Below are 20,832 nucleotides of genomic sequence, written 5' to 3'. Positions count from 1 at the left end.
GTGTGTAATGTTGTTGTTAGAGTATAAATAATATCTGTAAAATTCTAAAGCTCAAAGTTCAATGCCAAGCGAGATATTTGATTTAACAGAATTCGCCTACAAAAAACGACCCGTTTGGACTACAGCCCTCTAGTTCCTGCAGTAATGATGTCACTAAAACAGTTTTTTTTGACTAACCTCCGCCCACATGAATTCACAAACAGGGGGCGTGGCCTTGTTGCGCTCCGACGGAGAAGAAGGAAGAGCTGTTTGTGTTTGTTGACATGTCGTTGAAACGCTGTTTTTTTTCATCTCCGAGTCCAATCATCTCTGTTTGGGCTTCCCAGGAACGCTGTACTTTGACATTAATGGTTACAATTTATGTTTAACTCAGTTCCCGAAAATTATAATGCACATGTAAAACTATGTGCAGCTCATTTTGGTGAAGACAGCTTGCTGAGGACAACTTTCTCAATCTCAATCAGTTTAATGCTGGATTTACACAAAGATTATTCTTAAAAGATGGAGCAGTTCCCTCTTTGTCTGGAGAAGGCGTTGTTTATGGACCACAACCGGTAAGTGTATTTTATTATTTAAGTTGGTGCGTTTAACAGTTTCTGTAACTTATTACACAAAGGGCAACGCTGTTTAGCTTTGTTAACTAGATGGTAGGGCTGTGCAAAAAAACGAATGCGGCTTTCATGCGCATCTCGTCAGTAAAAACGCTCCTCCTGTGACTATAAATACATCTCCAGCACGTGCGTTCTAGCCCAATCGCGTTACCAGGAGGGCAGCCTGCTCTCAACTGCTGTCGAATCACTACGCAGGAACCGCTGGCCCAATCAGAACCCGTTACGTATTTCTGAAGGAGAGGCTTCATAGAACAAGGAAGACATCAGCCCGTTTTTGTGACAGTGAAAACAGCAGTATACAGATAGGTGAATTGTGTGAAAAATACTGTGTTTTTTTACACGCGAAACATGAACACATGTTAAATTGCTCATTGTGAACACAATCAAAGCTTCAAAAAAGCGCGTAAAACGGGACCTTTAAGTATACAGTAGGTATGCATGATAAATTGGTACCAAATCAGCCAGTAAAACACTGTATGTATGTATATATATATATATATATATATATATATATATATATATATATATATAATCTTTATTGGTTATTGGCAATAACATGAAAGTAATTACAAGATTATATTTATTGACCATAATCGTAATATTACTGCATCGCTAGTCTTGTATTATTCAGTGTAGTTTTATTTTCACTGGATGGGCTTGGATTTGATTTCTCTACTTGTCTTGTGTTGTTGCAGAGGAGGATAACATTTATTCTACATGACTATATTCTGCAGCTGTCTGTCGGCTGTCATACATAAGTTAAATTAAAAATGGGAAAATGATTTGTGTCAGAAATCTTGCGTGCAAAGCTGTCATTGATTTTTGACAGCTATTCATTGACAGCTATTCTTCCCGTACTCAACATTGGTTTGGATGAGACACTGCAATTTAGTATTACATAACTGTAAATGGTGTTACAGAGCCATGGCCTGTCATGAGGAAATAGGCGGGCCATTGAATGCAGTCGAACTGTGACTGGAATGTTATACAGTGAAGACTGGCATTGTCTAATTTTCGACACACGCATGTATACACACCAGAGCATGAGCCCAAGCCACTGTGTAGGAGTTTGGCGGCCAGCATGTCTGCTCAGCCGGACAAATGCGTAAACATATTCAAACACATACAAACACTATACATCTATTGCTTCCTAAAGGCAGTAAACAGAGGTAATGACAAGAATTGCACATACAGTACATGTGTATATATACATATACACTATAACGTTAGAATGATTTTTTGGAAAGAAGTTAATTCTTTTATTAAAATGACAGTAAAGAAATGTATAATGTTGCTTAAGAGTTCTATTTTAGATTAGGGTGGTCAGACCCCCTCAAATTCCTCTATAATTTGTGTTCAGTCTGAATATTTTTTATAAGATGTTAACTGAAACCCTGCTGGCATTTTCTCCTCCGGTTGAAGATAGTAGTACGAGTATGACTTCATGGCTCAGTGCAGGTTCAGAGCGCTCTCATGTTCTGTCATCTGGCTGTCTAATAAAGGTTGGATTTACTACAGCAAGCATCCGTCTTAAGCTGAAGAAGACGAGACGGTGGCTAGCAGGTGCATGTGAGTTTCTCTGCATGTGGTTCACATCCACGAGTTTGTTGAGCATGTGTTTTGGACTAAATTCTTGTGAGGTGTTCTTTGTAAGGGACAAGCTGTTTTTTCCTGCAGTCTCCTTGGCTCACATCCACCTTTCCAGCCTGGAGTTCCTTACTGACCCAAGTCTCTTGCTCAAAGGGTACTGGAATCAGTTATTTTTTTCAAGGAGGGTAGACAAAACAGGAAACTTTAAATAAATAGTTGACCCAAAAATGAAGACACTCAGTGTCTTCATTTACTTACCCTTATGCTGATTCAAACTTGTATGGATTTCTTTTCTCTGTGGAACATGTTGGTGTCCAAACAGTTCTGAATCCCATGACTACATAAGTCAATGGGACCTGAAACAATTTGGTCACCAACATTCTTCAAAATATCTTTTTTTTTTTTTGTCTTCCAAAGATTTCTGGGTCAACTATCTCTTAAATGTCTATTGAAAGCAGTCATTCTTTTATATAATGAGACTAGAATTTGCTGTGGAAGGTTAAAACCTGCAGAACCTCATCGCAATGGGACCTGTTTTACAGCTTTGATGACATGAAACTGTATGTAAAGTTAGCGCAAACCAACAGCCCTGTCATGCCAGTGCAAGGTGCCGTTCGCAGACACTTCACATGCATGTTCATTAGACTTTCTAATCAGCCGGCGTAGCCGTGGAGCACATCTACAGACACATAATCAGCACTGAGACTTTAGCTGCGCAGTCGAGCTGCAATCAAGAGCCAGGTTTCATTGCCTCCTTCCTTATTCGCCCTGTTATTTGGATTTTCATTTGGAGAGTATTTTGGAACTGTTCAGTTTTAGTTGATGAAATATGTAAGTGTTTGGTTCTCGGCCTTGTAATCAGCACATTCAGTTTGCATGTGATTATCTTGCCGGTTGAGGGCTTCTCTCTGGTTATTTGGCTTAGTGTTTTAAACCCACTCACTCAGCAGTGAGGACGAGCTGTTTACAGCACAGCCAAGACTGATATGTTAACAGGAAATGCCTCGTTTTCTGTACTGTCATTAAATTGTTGTTTTGCATGTATCATTTTCAGTGAAATATCACTTTTTGAATCTCTTCTTCTTTATGAAGAGTAATACAGATCAAGAAAAAAGACTAGATTGTACTTTCTTTGACTTATTAGCATCAGCTAAATGCTTCAGTCACTTTCTACCAAAAAAAAAAATAAGGAAAGAAATTCACTGGAAAGGGTTTGCTTGCTCTTTAGCATTGTGGCAGTGCTGTGCTATCATCATATTTTATATTATATCATGGCAAAGCAATACTACAGTGGTACCATGGTGTATGTCCAAAACAGCATGGTGGAACTGGACCATTTAGAATAAGGTAAATAATTAGATTACTGATGTCTGTCTAAACGTATGTTGCAAAAATAGTCTAGTCCCATTCTTTAGAAAAATCATTGAAATCTTGGCTATATTATTATCTGAACTGTGTTTAAAAACAAGGATAAATAAATCGACATGTGATCATGAATCTCTAAGGAGTTCAACAGTGCTGGGTCCATGATGCAGGATGTTCTTTCAGCCTTTGTTTGAACATGTACCATGTATTTAGCTTGCATATTTCACAAACCAAACATTTCTGAATGAGCTTCTGACTACCTTTGGCTCACTCATATTAACAAATCAACAAGATGTACAACCACAACTAAGAGACCAAACTTATTTATCTAGCTTTGAGATGTTTATAATCCAGACATGACAGTTCAATTATCTCAGGCTGTTTTATAATAGAAAAAGCAAGTGTGACACAGTGATACAGATAAGATTTGAATAGTTTAGGTTATATCAAAATGATTCTCTCCATCAGCATTCTGTGTTCCAAATAGAGATCTTACCATATGATAGGATTTATTTGTGTTTACTCAAATTTCCTTCATGCAGAGTGACTTGTGGACACAGCTATTCATCAACCTCAGTGCTTGAGATTTACTGTATTCATTATTTCTGGTCTCTTGGCAAATGCAGTCCCTCTTCCTTCCTGTTGTTTTTATCTCAAGTCGTGTTTTGTCAGATCCCCAGCATTGTGGCATCTTTCTCCTTGGGAAGGTTGTAAATTGCATTTGTTATGTATTCCCTGCTGTCTGTGTTCCGGAGGTGAAATTGGATTTCATGTTGGATCGTTAGTGTTGGCTGCAGTTTGCTGTAGTTTCTGTCGGTCAGGGCCTCTTCATCCAGCTTGGTGCAATTGGATATTCAACTCAGTCTTTTTCAGACAGATGAACGTGTGCAAAAGGAAGACAGGTCGGTCTGTTTGATGACTATTTACATTCTCCTCTTTCCTGTGTCCCCAACAGGTACTTCTTCATCGCCTCAATCAGTATGCTGTGTCTAAAATTGATAAGAATATCACAGAGGAAACTGTCAAGGTGAGTTTTGGATACACTATTGGTTTCAGGGGTTCATTCAAGGTTAAACATATTTTAAGAATATTTGTTTGGATTGGTAGTGTGGTTATGTCCTGGGCAAGAACTCCCTGCGCATCCACGCAGCCTAGCATGGGTGAGAGCATAAGAACTTAAACTTGAAACTTAGAAATGTTGCCTTGGTAAAAAAATAAATAAAAAGTGAAAGTGATGTGACATTCAGCCAAGTATGGTGACCCATACTCAGAATTTGTGCTCTGCATTTAACCCATCCAAAGTGCACACACACAGAGCAGTGAACACACACCCAGAGCAGTGGGCAGCCATTAATGCTGCAGCACCAGGGGAGCAGTTGGGGGTTCAATGCCTTGGTCAAGTGCACCTAAGTCGTGGTATTGCCAGCCCAAGATACGAACCCACAACCATGAGGTTAGGAGTCAAACTCTCTAACCACTAGGCCTCTAATAATCTTATATTACAAATATAAGATTATTACAGTTAGTAATACATTAGTACATTTTCTAAATAAATTAAATGTATTAATTGAATAAAATAAATTACAGTGTTTATTTGAAAATGTTGTTAAATTTATTATTTATTTATATTTATTATACATTTATATGTTTATGGATAACAAAGGCACAAAGAGAAAAAATTCTCCCTTTATTTATTTATTGACTCAATATTGAATAAACAGGACTCAAAATTGAATTTTCCTTACCTAATTGACATTGTTGTGTCGAGACATCTACTGTATACATTAATTTCCTTCTTTAATATTTGTTAATTTGATTTCTGTGTGTAATGTGCTGGCTGTTTGCTGGTTTCATACCAATTGGCCCAAAATTAATTTCTATCCTCAAAAGAGTCAAACCTAGCCCCATACAGCCATCTGGTTGGTGTAATATATAGTATTGTGTCATATATTGATAACCAGTATTACATACTTTTTTGTGGCGAGCCAGCCAGGAGACTAATTACAGCCTGAGCACAAGTTATCTGTTTGAACTGAGTTACATTTTCTATTATTTTCTGTAAAGTTTTTAAAAGTGATTAGGCAAAATTAGTAATTCAGATTTTGAAAGACATTACAATTTCAAAGCAACATGTGCTGTGTGTGTGTAAGGCATGAACGATACTGATGCTGAAGATGATATTGCTGAAACCCTTTGAAGGAATAGAGCTGTTGTGAAAATTGTGAGAAATATGGAGAACATTTTGTTAAATTCAGTATGTTGCTTGCTGTTTATTGCAATTATTGTGAAATGTACTAGCAATTCCTGAGTGAAAATGATAAATACTAAATATATATATATATTAATGCCGACAATTATTTTATTGTGCGTTAATGCATTTTTCATTGGCTCTGAATACACATACAGACAAATCATGGGTCACAGGAGGGAATGCTCCTGATCAAATTATTTAGGCTTAGCACCAATATTTACAAACCACTGTCCACTGTTATTTTTTAACAGAAAATAATGCAACAAGATCATAATCATGACTTTGTAAGTTGGAAATAGGAAGTTTCCGATAGCATGTGAAGACAGCAGAGAATGCTCTCGCTCAACACAGTGGAGTGAAAAGTTTTGTTAACTTTGTGCTTTATTGTTTTTAGTCATATGGGACAGATCTATCACTTTTGCTGCTCAGAAATATCAGAAGATATGCACTCAGACACTCAGCCCTCTTGAGGTCCGGAATGGATTCTTTCATATGGTCCACAATGTTTGTAATGTTGTCTGAATTATCTGGAATATAGAAACAACAAGATACTTCTAACATTTTACAAACGCCTCCCTGCTGCGAGGTCAAAAGGTCTAGAAGTCTATTTTGAACAACTGCTCCTCTCATCTTCTTCAATTCTTCTGTAATTAAACCTAGAGCATGGGCAGTATCATTTTCCAATGACAAAACCTGCCAAGCTGAACCATTGATTTTGTTTAAAGCAATGGTAGTCCCTACTCCTGGAAACTAGCTATGGACCATCTTACATTTTCCCATGGAGTTGTCCAGGGATTAGCTGTCTTGTACCCATTATAACGATCAGGCATACTAAGTATAGTATCAAGTATCAATGTCTTTTTGCACTGTAGTTCCTGTAGCAAGCAGAGCTGGGTAGCAGCATCCACGCCAGTCTCCCTCATCTAAATGGTAATAGTAGGATGACCATATGAGCCATTTTCCCAGGACGCGTCCTTGCCAGGATTTGTAAATTGCCTAAAATATCCAGATTTTGGCTGTTTGTGCTGTGTAGATCAATCATTGTATGACATTCATAAGAGCTATAGAGAGCAAAGCAGACGGCTCCTTATGCATTAAAATCACTCTCTTGGTACTTTGGTGTCATACAATGATCGGTGCGCAGCGATGCTACAAGTTGAATAAACGAACAATCACCTAACATGTACGTGTATTTGCATTGCTTTGTTCGTTTTCTGTAGATCTCACCTTCTCACACACCATGATTGGTTGATTATGTATCATACCTGCATGATATTGGTCAAACTACTTTGGATGTTTTAGGCAATATAGAAATCCTGGCAAGAACGTGTCCTGGGAAAATGGCTCATATGGTCAACCTAGGTAATAGGCCATTCCTCCACAGATCCAAATCATATCTGGGGAGCTATCAAGATAAGAAAACGGACAACTAAAATTCTCAAAAGTCTGATTGTCATACTTAATAGGACAGTTATGATTGTTGTATACAGTAGTTTGATTCAGAGTTATGGCATTCTAACAATCTGAAATTCCTACATAATGCTTTCCTTTGTTTGAACATATACACAAGTCTGCAAGATGTGACTGTACATGAAAGGCTGGTCCTTTGAAGGGCAGTCCACCATAGGAACAATTATAATCTTGGAGAGAAAACAACAATGCTTATTTGTCATCTGTATAACAGTATGTAGAATCCAGGTTCCCCATCCACCCCATAGGCCTCTTAGCCAGTCAAACCAAGAGTAAGCCCAAGCTCACACTAACCAATCTATATAAAACTGAACCTCGCTCTTGCCCACCTCTTCCAACCGAGCCAGGGACTGCTAAATGGAACGATCACACTAGTTAAAGAACCAGGCTTTGGGGGTAAAACGCGCTCCGGCACGGTTAAGACTGCCTAGTGTGAGCACACCCTAATTATTCTCCCACATCCCGCACACAAGAGTCTCTACCCGCCCATCAGGTGTTGTCCTGCAGTGCAGTCTGCTGCGTTGGGTCCCGCAATCGTGCAGGTCTCTAATAGGAAGTTGCCTGTTATAATGTTATAATCGAGGCTCTGGAAACTGAGCATAACTTGTTTTTCTATAACAAACTTTAAAAAAGCATATATATATATATATAGTATACCATATCCTATGGGACTTGCTTTCGGTCTCATTTGCTTCCAACTATTTAAGCTGTATAAAAAAACGCTTGTTTTGCTGCTTGATACTACAGATTTGTGTGCCTTACCTTATTATTTTAATGTTTTATCTTAATTATGAACAAACTGGTTTTTAATGCAAACAGTTTTACTGTTAGCCCATATAATTACTTTCACCTTTAGGTATAAGGTGGATATAATATATATATATATATATATATATATATATATATATATATATATATATATATATATATATATATATATATATATATATATATATATATATATATTTAAACAGCAAAAACTAATAAAAATTATAAACATACATGACATAATTCAAATATGAAATAATATTAAATTATAAAAATAAAAAGCTAATTTAAAAACAAATATTAAACAATATTATAATAACACTGCATAAGACTTGTGAACCATATTGTAAGCCTTTTAATGTCATAAATAGATTTGTGGAGCAGACCATAATTTAGGTTGTTATATATTGCCCTAGTTCTCACTTAGCAGCCTTGCACCAAGTTTGACATCAGTGACATCAAGCATTAAGTTTCTTAACATATAACAAATTAACATATTTATGATTTGCATAATGGGAACTATTTCTCTAAGGGTAGGTGCACGGGTGAACCAAATGGTTGTAAACAATAAACGTTCAGCTTGGTTAGTGGTGTGTGACAGTAAACTTGGTGCATTCACATTGGAACAGAACAGTGAGCGCTTGAACACTCAGTCATGTAAACAAGCTCAGAGTGCTGTTTGCTTGTTTTAGAGCATGTCTGAACATTAGTGTCTGAGGACATTTGTGTGGGATTCTCGCTCTGCAAAAGTAATTCAGAGGTCAGAGTTATTGAATATTTGGATTATATAGCACACCCTGGCTTATCTTTATATAGAGTGGTCCCAAATGGTTTTGTACAAGAGACATGTACAATTTCTGAATGTGATTGTATTACACTTGTATTACAAGAATTTGTTGAGGCAACTAAAAATATTATGTTACCACGCTGTCTAAAATATTTTTGTTATCTTGATAAAATATTTCTTGTTGAAACAACTTCAAATTAGAGTGGAATTAGTCCAGGTAACACATTTCTTTAAGTTGACTTGACTATTATTTACTAGTCCAGTCAACTAAATCATGTTGTGTCTACAGGGATTTTTTTTTATATACTTTGATCAATAATCGTAAACAAATGTTACCCCACTGCCTTAAATTTTTAAATAAAGATGACAAAGCACTTTTAATTTTTTTTATTTATTTATTTAATGATAGAGGCAACACTTTCATTCACATTTAAATTGAACAAGCAATTCAACTGATGATTGATACAAAAATTGCAAAATACAAAAATCTGAAATACAAATCTGAACTGACGCTTGAAAGTGTGATGTATAATAAAATAACATTGGCATGGGATTGAGAAACAAATAGTTGCATTTCAATTCATCAGATCAAAACCACAGGGATTGTTTTTAATTTCCATGTGTTTTTGTAAGAAAAATATACATATTTAAAATGTTATTTAAAAATTATTTAAACACTTTTCTCTCACTTTCCTGAGAGAGTGGATGAAGTAGGACATATGGGTCATGCATGCACCAGTGATGAGTGATTATGCACTTCCAGACATTTTTAGTCCTTTTCCTCCTCAGTTTTTGCCGTGCATTGTTGGTTTTCCAGATCCAGTCAATGTTGCTCAGTCAATAAGTCGATCTTTCCATGCATTTGCCCCACAGGTGCTGTTTTCTAACCTGGAAGAGATACTGTCTGTGCACAGGGACTTCCTGTCCATGGTCGAAGAGCTTCTGCAGCCTGACCCCAACCCGTATCATGAAGTGGGACGCTGCTTCCTGCACTTTGTAAGTCTCTGTCAGCCACTCTCTCTTATTCTTACTCTATTACACACATCCCACATCCCTGCTGAAAAAAAAAAAACCTTCTCGGTCTAAGCTGGTTTTAGCTGGTTTAAACTGGACTCTCCAGCTGGACTCTCCAGTGAACAAAATCCCTCCAAAATCTGACAACAGTTGAGGCTGGGAAAGTAAGTAGCTAGTAAGTAGACTGGTTTGAGGTGTTAGCTTTAGCTGGATACAATACACACAGTGTAAAATATTAAAACATTTGAATTAAATATAATTTTCTGTGTTATATTTGTGAGGTTAGAAAACTGCAGGGGTGCTTTGAATGACAATGCTGTGTTGTGGCTTGGGATGAAGGCACTACTTTGTTGTGCTAGAATTCAATCTGGCAGTCTTCCTTCCGCCTCTGGGTAAAACCTCAGAGACGCTTAAGGGCATGAGGAGTGAAATCTCAGAAATAGTTAGTCATATGCAGCTTCAAAAGAGCTTACCAGAGCTGACCTCCTGTATGTGACTGGCTGTGTCTTTGTGTGTTTTCGTGGCTCAGAGAGGAAGGTTTCAGATTTACGACGAGTACTGTGGGAATCATGAGAAAGCCCAGAGGCTTCTGCTGGAACTCAATAAGATCAGGACAGTACGCACACTTCTGCTGGTAAGACACTTGTTGCTATGAATGTATGTCCTTTTTTGTGAATTTGCAATATTCATGTAAACTATGTACCACAGTCATTTTTACAGGACTGCACGAGTTATCGATATATAAAAAAAATTGCGATATGGTTTAATGTTATCAAATCACAAAGGCTGCCATTTAATAAATAAATAAAAAAATGCTCTGCATGTTTCTGTGTTCTTACACATGAACAGCTCAGTATCTGTCAGTGCCATTTTGTTGCTTTTTTCATTTTTTTTTTTTTTAATAATTTGTATCATTTTAAATTTAATTTTATTTAATTTTATTATTTTCTTATATTATTTTACTAAACAAAAATAAATATTAATTAATTTAAGTTGCTATACATGGCTGCTGTAATTACTCTAAATGTTGCACCAGGTTTTTTCAGTACTTGATTTGAAATGCTTAAAAGGATAGTTCACCCAAAAATAAAAATTCTGTCATTTAATTCTCACCCTTATGTCGTTCCAAACACGTTAGACCTTTTTTTCATCTTTGTAACACAAATTAAGATATTTTTGATAAAACCTGTGAGGTTTCTTAATCAAAGGAACTACAGTACCACATTCAAGGCTAAGAAAGGTAGTAAGGAGATTGTTAAAATAGTCTGATGTCATGTGACATCAGTGGTCACCTTAATGCTATGAATCTGCAAGAATACTTTTAGTGCACAAAGAAAACAAAAATAATTACTTTATTTAATAATTTATTTTCATCTCTCCATTTATTTTATTTTATTTGCATTAAAACACATGAATAAAGATGTATTGGTTGGACATATTTCCTGTTCCTTCCCTGAATGGAGAGCTCATTAATGGGACTTGTTAATGGGCAGGACCGGGTGAAGGTCAGGTCTTACACTGAGGGCCTGGTGGCATGTGTTTGTAATACTATATCTTATGACCTCCTGTGAGTCCGACACAAATTCATTTCCTCTGGCTGAGCTGACAGGAGTGTCCTTCAACGCTCTGTCTTTGTAATGTAATGCAAGCAAGCACTGACCCTTCTATAACACTAAAATGCATACATTAGAAGACAAGCTGCACACTCACATTTTTGAAGCTATATCTTTATAAATATATACAATTATATAATAATATAAATATAGGAACGTGTATGTTTTGACATTTATTCCAGTGCAACTAATTGATCTATAGACGTCTCTTGTAAGTGCATTAGTGTAAATGTTTTTTTTCCTTGCTTTTATTAGGGTAATATATTTTACATTTAATTTGTTGAGCTTTATGCTGTTAATTTTTTTTTGCTGTATTTTTTTTAAATTAAGATAAGTTAATGTGTTTATATAAAAACAGAATTATAAACACCGGTGTTCTTGAAAGGATAATTTTGGTAACTTATATAGTAGGATTCCGAGGACTTATAGATTTACTGCTTCCAGGTCTTTGAACTCACGCTGTGGTGGCTATATGACTATAATTTAATTTGATTTAATGGCAATTTTATAGCCATGACCTTGAGGGAAACATGTCATCCCTCATAGAGTGTTATTAACGACTGCACAGAGGATTTTGTTATTTACTGACTTCTTTTGCTTGTTTATCTCTTAAGAACTGCATGTTGCTGGGCGGCAGGAAGAACACAGAGGTTCCTTTGGAGGGATACTTGGTTGCACCCATCCAGAGGATCTGTAAATATCCATTAATCCTGAGAGTGAGTACAGTACACATTATTACTATATCAACTAATATGTAACATGTAACATGACCTCATCATTTTGCATGAGTGATAATTACTGGAAATAATAAGTAATAAAATCATATATTAATTAGGGCTGTCAAATGATTAAAATTTTTAATCAAATTAATCAGAAATTTCAGTGGATTAATCAGGATTAATCACTATTTGCAATTACACCTGAATCGTAACCATTTTTTTTTCTGAAATGCATACCAAAAGATAAATAACAGGACACAGATACATAATTTTCATGTATTGATTCATCAATATGTGGTTCTTTTTTTCTGAATTTCAAAAGTTTAACATTTACTTAGATCAATTTTACCTGAGCACTATATCAAACCATGCCATTTAACTACAGGTAGTGTAAGAGTTTTAGGTGAACCAGTGGTTAAATATAGCTACATATCTATGAAATTATGCATAGAGAAACTCGAAAGAATGAACTCAGAAACACAAACATGTGCCCTCTGCACTCTGGGCACTCTTGTTTTTGGGAGGTGTTCATTTGCTCTGCCACAGTACTTTAGGATCAATATTTTCACGTTCTGAAGGCTTCAAGCGCCAGTAAAACCAAGTAAAAATGCATATGCTTTTCCAAACAGCTGTAATTTTTGCTGCATTGCATGTAGGCGTTCTGCGCATGCGCAGTGTGACACACAGGACGCTATAACAGGAAGAAGCTCCAGTGTATCAACTACCAAAGTCGTCTCTGTTTATCGAGCTTGGCATGAATGTATTTGAGAGTAACTGGGGTAAAACCTTAAGCTTCTTCGGTGTTTTCGTCACGGCGCTCGCCGCTGTTTTTTTACTATCTTGAGAATTCAGAGATCGACGAGACTTTCCTGACCTGAATAATATGTCACACTGCGCATGCGTGAAATGCGTTAAAAAATTTGACGTAATTAACGACAAACAACTAATTAACGTCGTTATCGCGCTATTATTGACAGCCCTAATATTAATACATTATTATTTAAATTATATATATATTTAAATATTGGTAATATAAAATTATTTTGTAAATGTTTTAACACTTCAGACATAATATATTATCATTAAACATATTACTTATGAACCTCTTAAACAATAAAACAAGAGATGAGAGGTAAAATTAACATCTGATATTATGATTAGTTTGTTAAATTGGAAATGAGATGTCAGCACAAGCTCACAAAAGTTTATGAACAATTTATTTTTTGAAATAATGTAACTTTCATCGTTATTTTGTGGGAAAAAAACAGTTATCAAAATTAGAGAACAGCAATGATTGTAACACAAAGAAAGATATTGCAACTAAAGCATCTGAAGGTGACAGCAGTCAAAAAGGAGTAGGAATTAATTGTAAGGCCATTGCTTTTAATGACTTCAGCACATCTGCAGCTACAGGGCATCAATAGTTTGGTCTTAGTCCATTCTCCCACGGTTCTGTGTAGGGGTGCTCCGATCACGATCGGCCGATCGTTATGCGCATCTCGTCAGTAAAGCAGGTTATCTAATCAGCGGTTAATTCCATCAGGTGCGTGATTTCACATAGATCACCTGTTACTACACAGAGCAGTGGCGTAGCCACAGGTGTGCCAGCTGCCACTTTGGGTGGCACAGGCACACCTAAAAATAGATGCAGAATTATTTTTTATAGTCTCAAAATTTTTTTACTAAACTTGGGCTATTGTTGTTTACTTAAAAATATATATTTTTAAATCAACCCTTTCCACGCGTAAATTACAAATATTTTAACTGAGCACTTGTTTCAATGGCGACGCGTCATGATTGTCACGTGACACACCGCAGCCACTAACAGATGTATCGGTATTCGTTTTTTTTTTTTCATTTTTTCATTTTTTATGCTTACCATGTCAACTATCTGATATTCCGATTCTTCGTTTAAAAACCTTTATAAATGATCTTGATCTATAACGAGATGAGCGCTGCAGTTCAGTACAGCACTAGAATTCCCCAGTTTCTCCCGAAATACATGAAAGTAAGTGGCTGTTGAACCGGACAAAGAATAGAGTAAACTTTATTGTTCTGCTATGTTTGTCTGATATATGAATAAAACACGTCTGCAAATTACATTTGATTCGATAGTTTTTGCTGCTTCCATAGACATCAGTGTGTATTTTACAAACTATGTATTGTTTTACTAGTGATTATGTATATTTAAATGTATGAAACGTAAAATAAACATTATGTGGTTGAAAACACTGCATATTAGTTGTGATATATGACAAGCGCTGAGCGCGTCCGTCTCTGGCTCAGTACCAGCCAATGCGCGACAGTTCTGTGACGTCACTGAACATTCTAAATCATACTCTCAGGGACACAGAAATAAGAATCCAATATATGGTGCCATAATGCTCAAAATGTTAAAATGTAATTTACATTTTAAATTATTTTTTTTTAAATATATCTGCCGACATTTGGACTGCCAACCAATCAGCAAACAGCAGCTGACTGTGAGTGAATCATCTTTTATTGCACATGCTAGCTAGCAATATGTCGCAGAGCTCCTTTCTTATTTTTTATTTTTTTTTAGCAAAAAAAAAAACCTTGGCTTGATGAACAGCCATACACAAGGCCTTAATGTTACACCTGATGAGGATGTTTCTCCCTCCCTGGGCCCAACATCAACAGACAGTGTTGCCAGATTTTAAATGTCCAAGTAGCCTATCGTACCAGAAGTTCAAAATTATTTGAAAATTAGTACATTTTATTACATTTAACAATTAACTACATTTTTAATCTGACAATAAATGTGGCACACCCAGATTTTCATATGCACACCCAGAGTCTCTTTTCTGGCTAAGCTACTGACACAGAGCCATTGTTAATAGAGAAGATGCGCAAATCCACTTCATTTTCAGCGTTTATTGGCGCATCTTCTCAGTTAACAACGGCTCTGTGTAGTAACAGGTGATCTATGTGAAATCACGCACCTGATGGAATTAACCGCTGATTAGATAACCGGCTTTACTGACGAGATGCGCATTAACGATCGGCCGATCGTGATCGGAGAACCCCTAGTTCTGTGACTGTAGAGGTTTCTTAGCCATAACTTTGTCAAAAATGATTATCCAGAGATTTTGAATCGGGTTTAGATCAGAACTCTGGCCTGGCCATTTCATTATTTAAATTTTTTAGCTTCAAGGAACTACTTTACCCGTTTTGCTGTGTGACGGGGCATTGTTTTGCATAATAACTGCAGCCTGATTGGGAGATGCTTGCAGGCAAGATGTTGCTGAAGGAGGTTCTGAAGCATTTGCATTCACCCTTCCATGTGCTGTAGCTGTAGAAGATGCCCAAATTCCACTGTTGCTCCTCCAACTTTCACGGATTTTCCCAGTTTGATGACAAATATAATTTTTCCCCATCTGACCCAAACAAATTAGATTTGCTTTCATCACTGAACTTTAGGCCAGTTCTCACCGTTCTATACAACATGCTCCTCAGCAAAGGTGAGCTTAGCCTTTAAACATTTTTTTATTTATTTTTTTGATGAGAGGTTTGGTCACTGCTGAGTGTGCATTCAGTCAGATGTCTCTTAAATGTTGAGAGACTGTATGCCAAGAACTTGTTCAGCACTGAACTGGCAAGCAGTTCCAACTACTGAATGACTAAGTGACATTGAAAAGATACAATATTCTAGAAATCACAGATTTGGAATGACCAACTTCTCTTGCAATGGCTGCTATTGGCTTTCATCTGGACAGCTGCTGTCGGATGGTTTCAGTCACTTCAGAACACCACACCATCTTGCAAAGTCAGTGAAAACTGGAAAGTAGGGCTGCCAATTAAATAGGATTTGTCAGATAATTAAGGAAACTGGCATCAGGTGCTAGACTATTACCAATTACTGGGATGTATCTTAAATTATTTTTTAATTTTAATCAGTGTTATTTTTCAAAGTTCTCATTTCAGAATATATTTAACTCATGCAATATGCTTAAACAAACTGTGCTTTTACTCATGTTAGGATAACTTTAAATAAGGCTAAACAGTGACCTCGAAAGTTTGTCACCCTCACAGCTCAAATACAAATCATTTAAACACTAAACTCCACATGTTTTTGGTAGAAGGTCAGAGTGTTACAAATTATACTGTGAATTTACATGGAAAATCAGCAACAATTTAACAAGCTATTATTTACACTCTGAGTTTCATCTATTGCCAGGCCTGCTGCTAATGTTTCGTGGCTGTTCTTGAATCCAAAACATTGATATTTCAGCCATTTACTGTAAACACCCACAAGTGATAGTTTATGTAATAAGACCATCATTTCTGGCGTATTCACTGAGCTTCTCACAGTCGGAGCCGCCATGGGCCCGCTCGCTAAATACCAGTGATAGGCATCTGTGGTTGCGCAGATATCTTACGTAAATGTGAGCGGCAGAATTAAACTGATGAGGCAGAACGCTTGTGTTTAGACTTGGTTTAGAGATTAGCATCTTCCTCAGCACACCCCATCTTGCAGTAGCAAGAACATTGAACATACCACAAACACAGTTTTAGCCATAATTCTTAAAAAAAAAAACATTGGGTAATTCCATCAGTCAATGTCAAGCTTTGTTCAAAGTTAAGTTCACTTAGTACATATTCACAACACAATCATGTCTGGTTGTAATTATACCACTTTCTTTGCATGTAACACTTGATGTTTTTGTTCTCTGTGGATGTTAAGGAGCTGATGAAAAGAACCCCAAAGAAACACAACGACTACTTGATGGTGCAAGAGTCACTGCAGGTGATGAAAGCCGTTTGCTCCAGTATTAATGAGGCCAAAAGGCAGATGGAGAAGCTGGAGGTACTGGAAGAGTGGCAGTCTCATATTGAGGGCTGGGAGGTAAACACACACATAAACACATACACGTGAACAGTTCTGTTGTTTCTAAACTATTAGTGGTACTTACTATGGCAAACTTGGTGATTTGAACAAACCCTTAACCCTTATCTATTAGGGTTTGGTGTGTAACTCATCCTGCAAAGTTTGAGTTACAGACAAGAAAGATATCTTAATAATAGTAATACTTTTATTCAGCAAGAATGCATTAAATTGACAATGATGCTTTAAATGCTAATGAGCTCTGCTGACCCCGCCCCTTTCTTCCGTGGAGTGAGAAGCAGACTGTAAACTTTAGCTGCTGCATTTAGCTGCGAGACTTGCTAACTAGCACATTATTAGGAAATGCGATTTGCAGAGATTCACAAATAAAAAAAACTATACTCACTTCTTCTGTAGATGAAGCTGGATCATGAATGATTCTAATTAAAATAACACTTTTCTGTTTTAATATATATATTAATATGTAATTTATTCTTGTGATTCAAAGTAGAATTTGAAACATTCGCTTGGTGCAGGTGATTGGTTCTTTTTGTATCAGCAGCCAATGAGCAGCTGCTCTACATATAATTACTTGGCTAATGCTTGCTGTAGCAGTTGCAGCGCACTTCTGAAACCTTCACCTTCCCCAGCTCCACCTGTATAGATCTGCTATGGGGTGATTCCATAAATGTTATGTATGAGAGGTTAATTTCATGTTTTATGTGTGGCAGCAGTATGTCTTACCTGCTCAAAGCTGCACGTCTGTGGATGTATTGGCAGTAGGAAGCCTGGCAGAAGCAGTGTAGAAGATCTATTCCGCCAACCCAAACATATTAACATTAACATGTATATTACCATGCTAATCACTGTTGTCATGACAGAACAGCGTTTATTTAAAGTAAAAAAATTTAAATGTCTTTGTCTTCACCTTTGATCAGTTTAATGCTTATTAAATAAAAAAGTATAAAAAAAAACAATTATATTGACTAATCTCCTTCACCTGAGTTAGTTTGACATCAGAAGATAAGAGGCACCATCACCAACCCTCAAAAGTCCATTCTTAATTTTGCCAGTGTCTTTGATGTAAACCATTGAAACCCTAAAATCTTAAGCCCTAATTGAACTTGATGCTTTTGTTCATCCATTCTTTCAGCCTCCGTAGAACCCCTCCCTCCACCCCCCAGCTCAGCTGAGTGCTCTTTAGACTATGGCAGCACTGTCTGCTGTTTGCATCAGTGCCTTTAATTAGACCCACTTTGAACGGTACTGCTTGACCATGGCAGGAGATTAACTCGGCCATTATTCATATTCAGATGGCTTTCACAAGTGCTCTATAAACTAACCACAAACTATATCTAACATGCAGATGTGTTCTGCTGCCATCCTATGAAGTAACCAGCAGGTATCGTCGACTGCAGTTCGAAACTCATTTATCCTCCAGACTTCCCTCTTAATAACGTGTGACTGGGCATGGGGCTGCCGGCCAAGAGTAACAATGGTGGTGATTGTGCGGGCAGTGTGGGTTCTGTGCTTGGGGTTATGTAATGGACCCATCCAGTGAGGTTTTATGTGAGCGGGGTGATCGGTGGCTTTGGGAAAAGATGGAAAGAGGTGAAAGACACAGACAAGGTGAACTCAAACTCATTAGGATGTAAAAGTCGACCAGGACATGTATTAGTTTAGACAATGGAGTGACTACTATAGTTTAAGTGGTAGTTCAAAGAAAACAAAAATACAATTATTCACCATCAAGTCGTACCAAACCTGTATGAGTTTCTGTGTTCTGTACATAAAAGAAGATATTCTGAAGCATATGGGTAACCAAACAGTTCCATTATCTCTGTAATAATTTTATTCATCAAGGATGCATGAAATTTAATTAAAATAAATGTTTGTCTTTTGAACTCTCTAATCAATGAATCCTCAAAAAATGGATTCCCAGTCCCACTAAATTGTATCACAACACTGATAAAATAAATGTTTCTTTAGCATAAAATCAGCATATTAGCAACACTGAAGAGTGGAATAATCTCTGCTGTGCTTTGATATCACAGGAATAAATTACATTTTAAAAATATATCTAAATAAATGTTATTTGAAATATTTTTATCAAACAAATGCAAATTTGTGGACATAAGAGACTTCTTTCAAATAACCTTTAGACCCCAAACTTTGGAATTTTACCTTATTTATCATAACTTCATAATTTGTCATAACAACTCTCAGAGAGTTTAGCATGGTTATGTACATGGCAATGTTAATGTTTTTGGTCTATTGCTACTGAACATATAACATGAAATAACCCTCATATACAACATATATGAAATCACCCTGTAGCAGATCTATACAGGTGGAGCTGGGGAGGTGGAGGGTTTCTGAAGCGTGCTGCAACTGCTAAAACAAGCAATAGCAGAGTGTTTGAATGCTGAGCAGCAGTTCATTGGCCACTAATGAAAAAATAAAAATAAAAACAGCTGTGCCATGTGAATAATGATGTCACTATGTCAGATTGAGTTAGAACCTATCAGACTGCGCCATCTAGAGTTTCATGACAGAACTTTGGATAAGTCTCATTTGCATATGCACATATTCAAATGGATCACATGAAAACCAATAATGTTTTGAAGCACAAATGTCGAACTTGGTGCAGCTATTAGTATTTTTCTCACAAAAGCCTAGCATGTGATGTCAGAACATCTGGGATGTAGGAATCGAATGGTCTACATTTGTCATGTAGTTTAACAGATCCTGGTCACCATTCAATTACAGTGTATGGCTAGTTTTATGTTCCAGAGAAGAAAGAAAATTATGTAGATAGAGTAAATAATGACACTGCATTTTTATTTTTAGTTATTTATTTGTTTATTTATTGATGAATTCAACAGAGTCCAAAGTCTGGGTTTTTTGAGTGTGGGTGTTTTTGATAGGACACTGTGGTAGGTGTGAGTCACTTTACTTTGGCATAGTGGCGCTAGACACTGAGTTAACGATTGTAGTCAATGCGTTAAGCTCGAAAGTCTCTCTACTGAGTGCTGAGTTTAACTGTCTCACGTACAACTTCCTGTTTCACTCAGCATTAGACTCAACATTGTCTAATCTCAGAATGAACACTCCACAGCAGGCGTGAGATCTATTTTTAACCATATTTTGCAGATGGCGATAGAGAACAGCATTTATGCTTACATCCTTTCGAATCTGTTTACCCACCTGCTTCATGAGTCACTGAGCCACATCTTATTCAGGAATGCAAGTAAATGAATTTGTAAGCAGTCCTAATGAGTTCAGGATTAAACAGCAATGACCGCAACTATTTGTAAACGAATAAGTGGACTTTTGCATTTGATCCTAGCAGCCTTGCACGTGTCCTTGAGTTTTAAAAAGAAATTTTGCGAAACAAAGGCCATGTTGTTTTAGCATTCAGGGTGCGTATTGAAATGATCCTAGCCAGGTTTCGCTGTCCACATCAACCATTGTAAAAACATACCGCAGAATGAAAAACAGGCGGTCAGATTTTACGAGGGAAATATAGTGGAATGTTTTATAACAGTCAGACATGGGTTTCGAAAATGTTGTTGACTGAATTTTGTTTTAAGATCTACAATTTCGCTGCAAGATTGTTTCTGTCTGTAACACATATCTGAACCGTCACACCCTTCTGGTAGGCGAGAAATTATATAGGCCTGCATTTGGTCTGTGTGGCCAGAGCTGTCACTTTAAGTTTCTCAGAGGACAGCAGTGCATATTATGGGGAAATTTCAGTGCACCATTTAGTCATACAAACTGTTCGGAGTGCAGTGA

General features: G+C 36.8%; 1 protein-coding gene across 1 annotated transcript in view; it reads left to right on the top strand.

The window, feature by feature from the left end:
- The window catches only part of prex2 (phosphatidylinositol-3,4,5-trisphosphate-dependent Rac exchange factor 2), a 128,800-nt gene that overhangs the window by 16,669 nt on the left and 91,299 nt on the right, over positions 1-20,832 (top strand). The window contains exons 2-6 of the mRNA XM_026200939.1: positions 4,522-4,593; positions 9,716-9,838; positions 10,386-10,490; positions 12,084-12,185; positions 16,894-17,055. Of these exons, the coding sequence (XP_026056724.1) occupies positions 4,522-4,593; positions 9,716-9,838; positions 10,386-10,490; positions 12,084-12,185; positions 16,894-17,055 (564 nt within the window). The remainder of the gene's footprint in view (positions 1-4,521; positions 4,594-9,715; positions 9,839-10,385; positions 10,491-12,083; positions 12,186-16,893; positions 17,056-20,832) is intronic.

Source organism: Carassius auratus, chromosome 24, assembly GCF_003368295.1.
Source record: "Carassius auratus strain Wakin chromosome 24, ASM336829v1, whole genome shotgun sequence".
NCBI classification, from domain to species: domain Eukaryota; kingdom Metazoa; phylum Chordata; class Actinopteri; order Cypriniformes; family Cyprinidae; genus Carassius; species Carassius auratus.
This window is presented reverse-complemented; position numbering and strand designations above follow the sequence as displayed.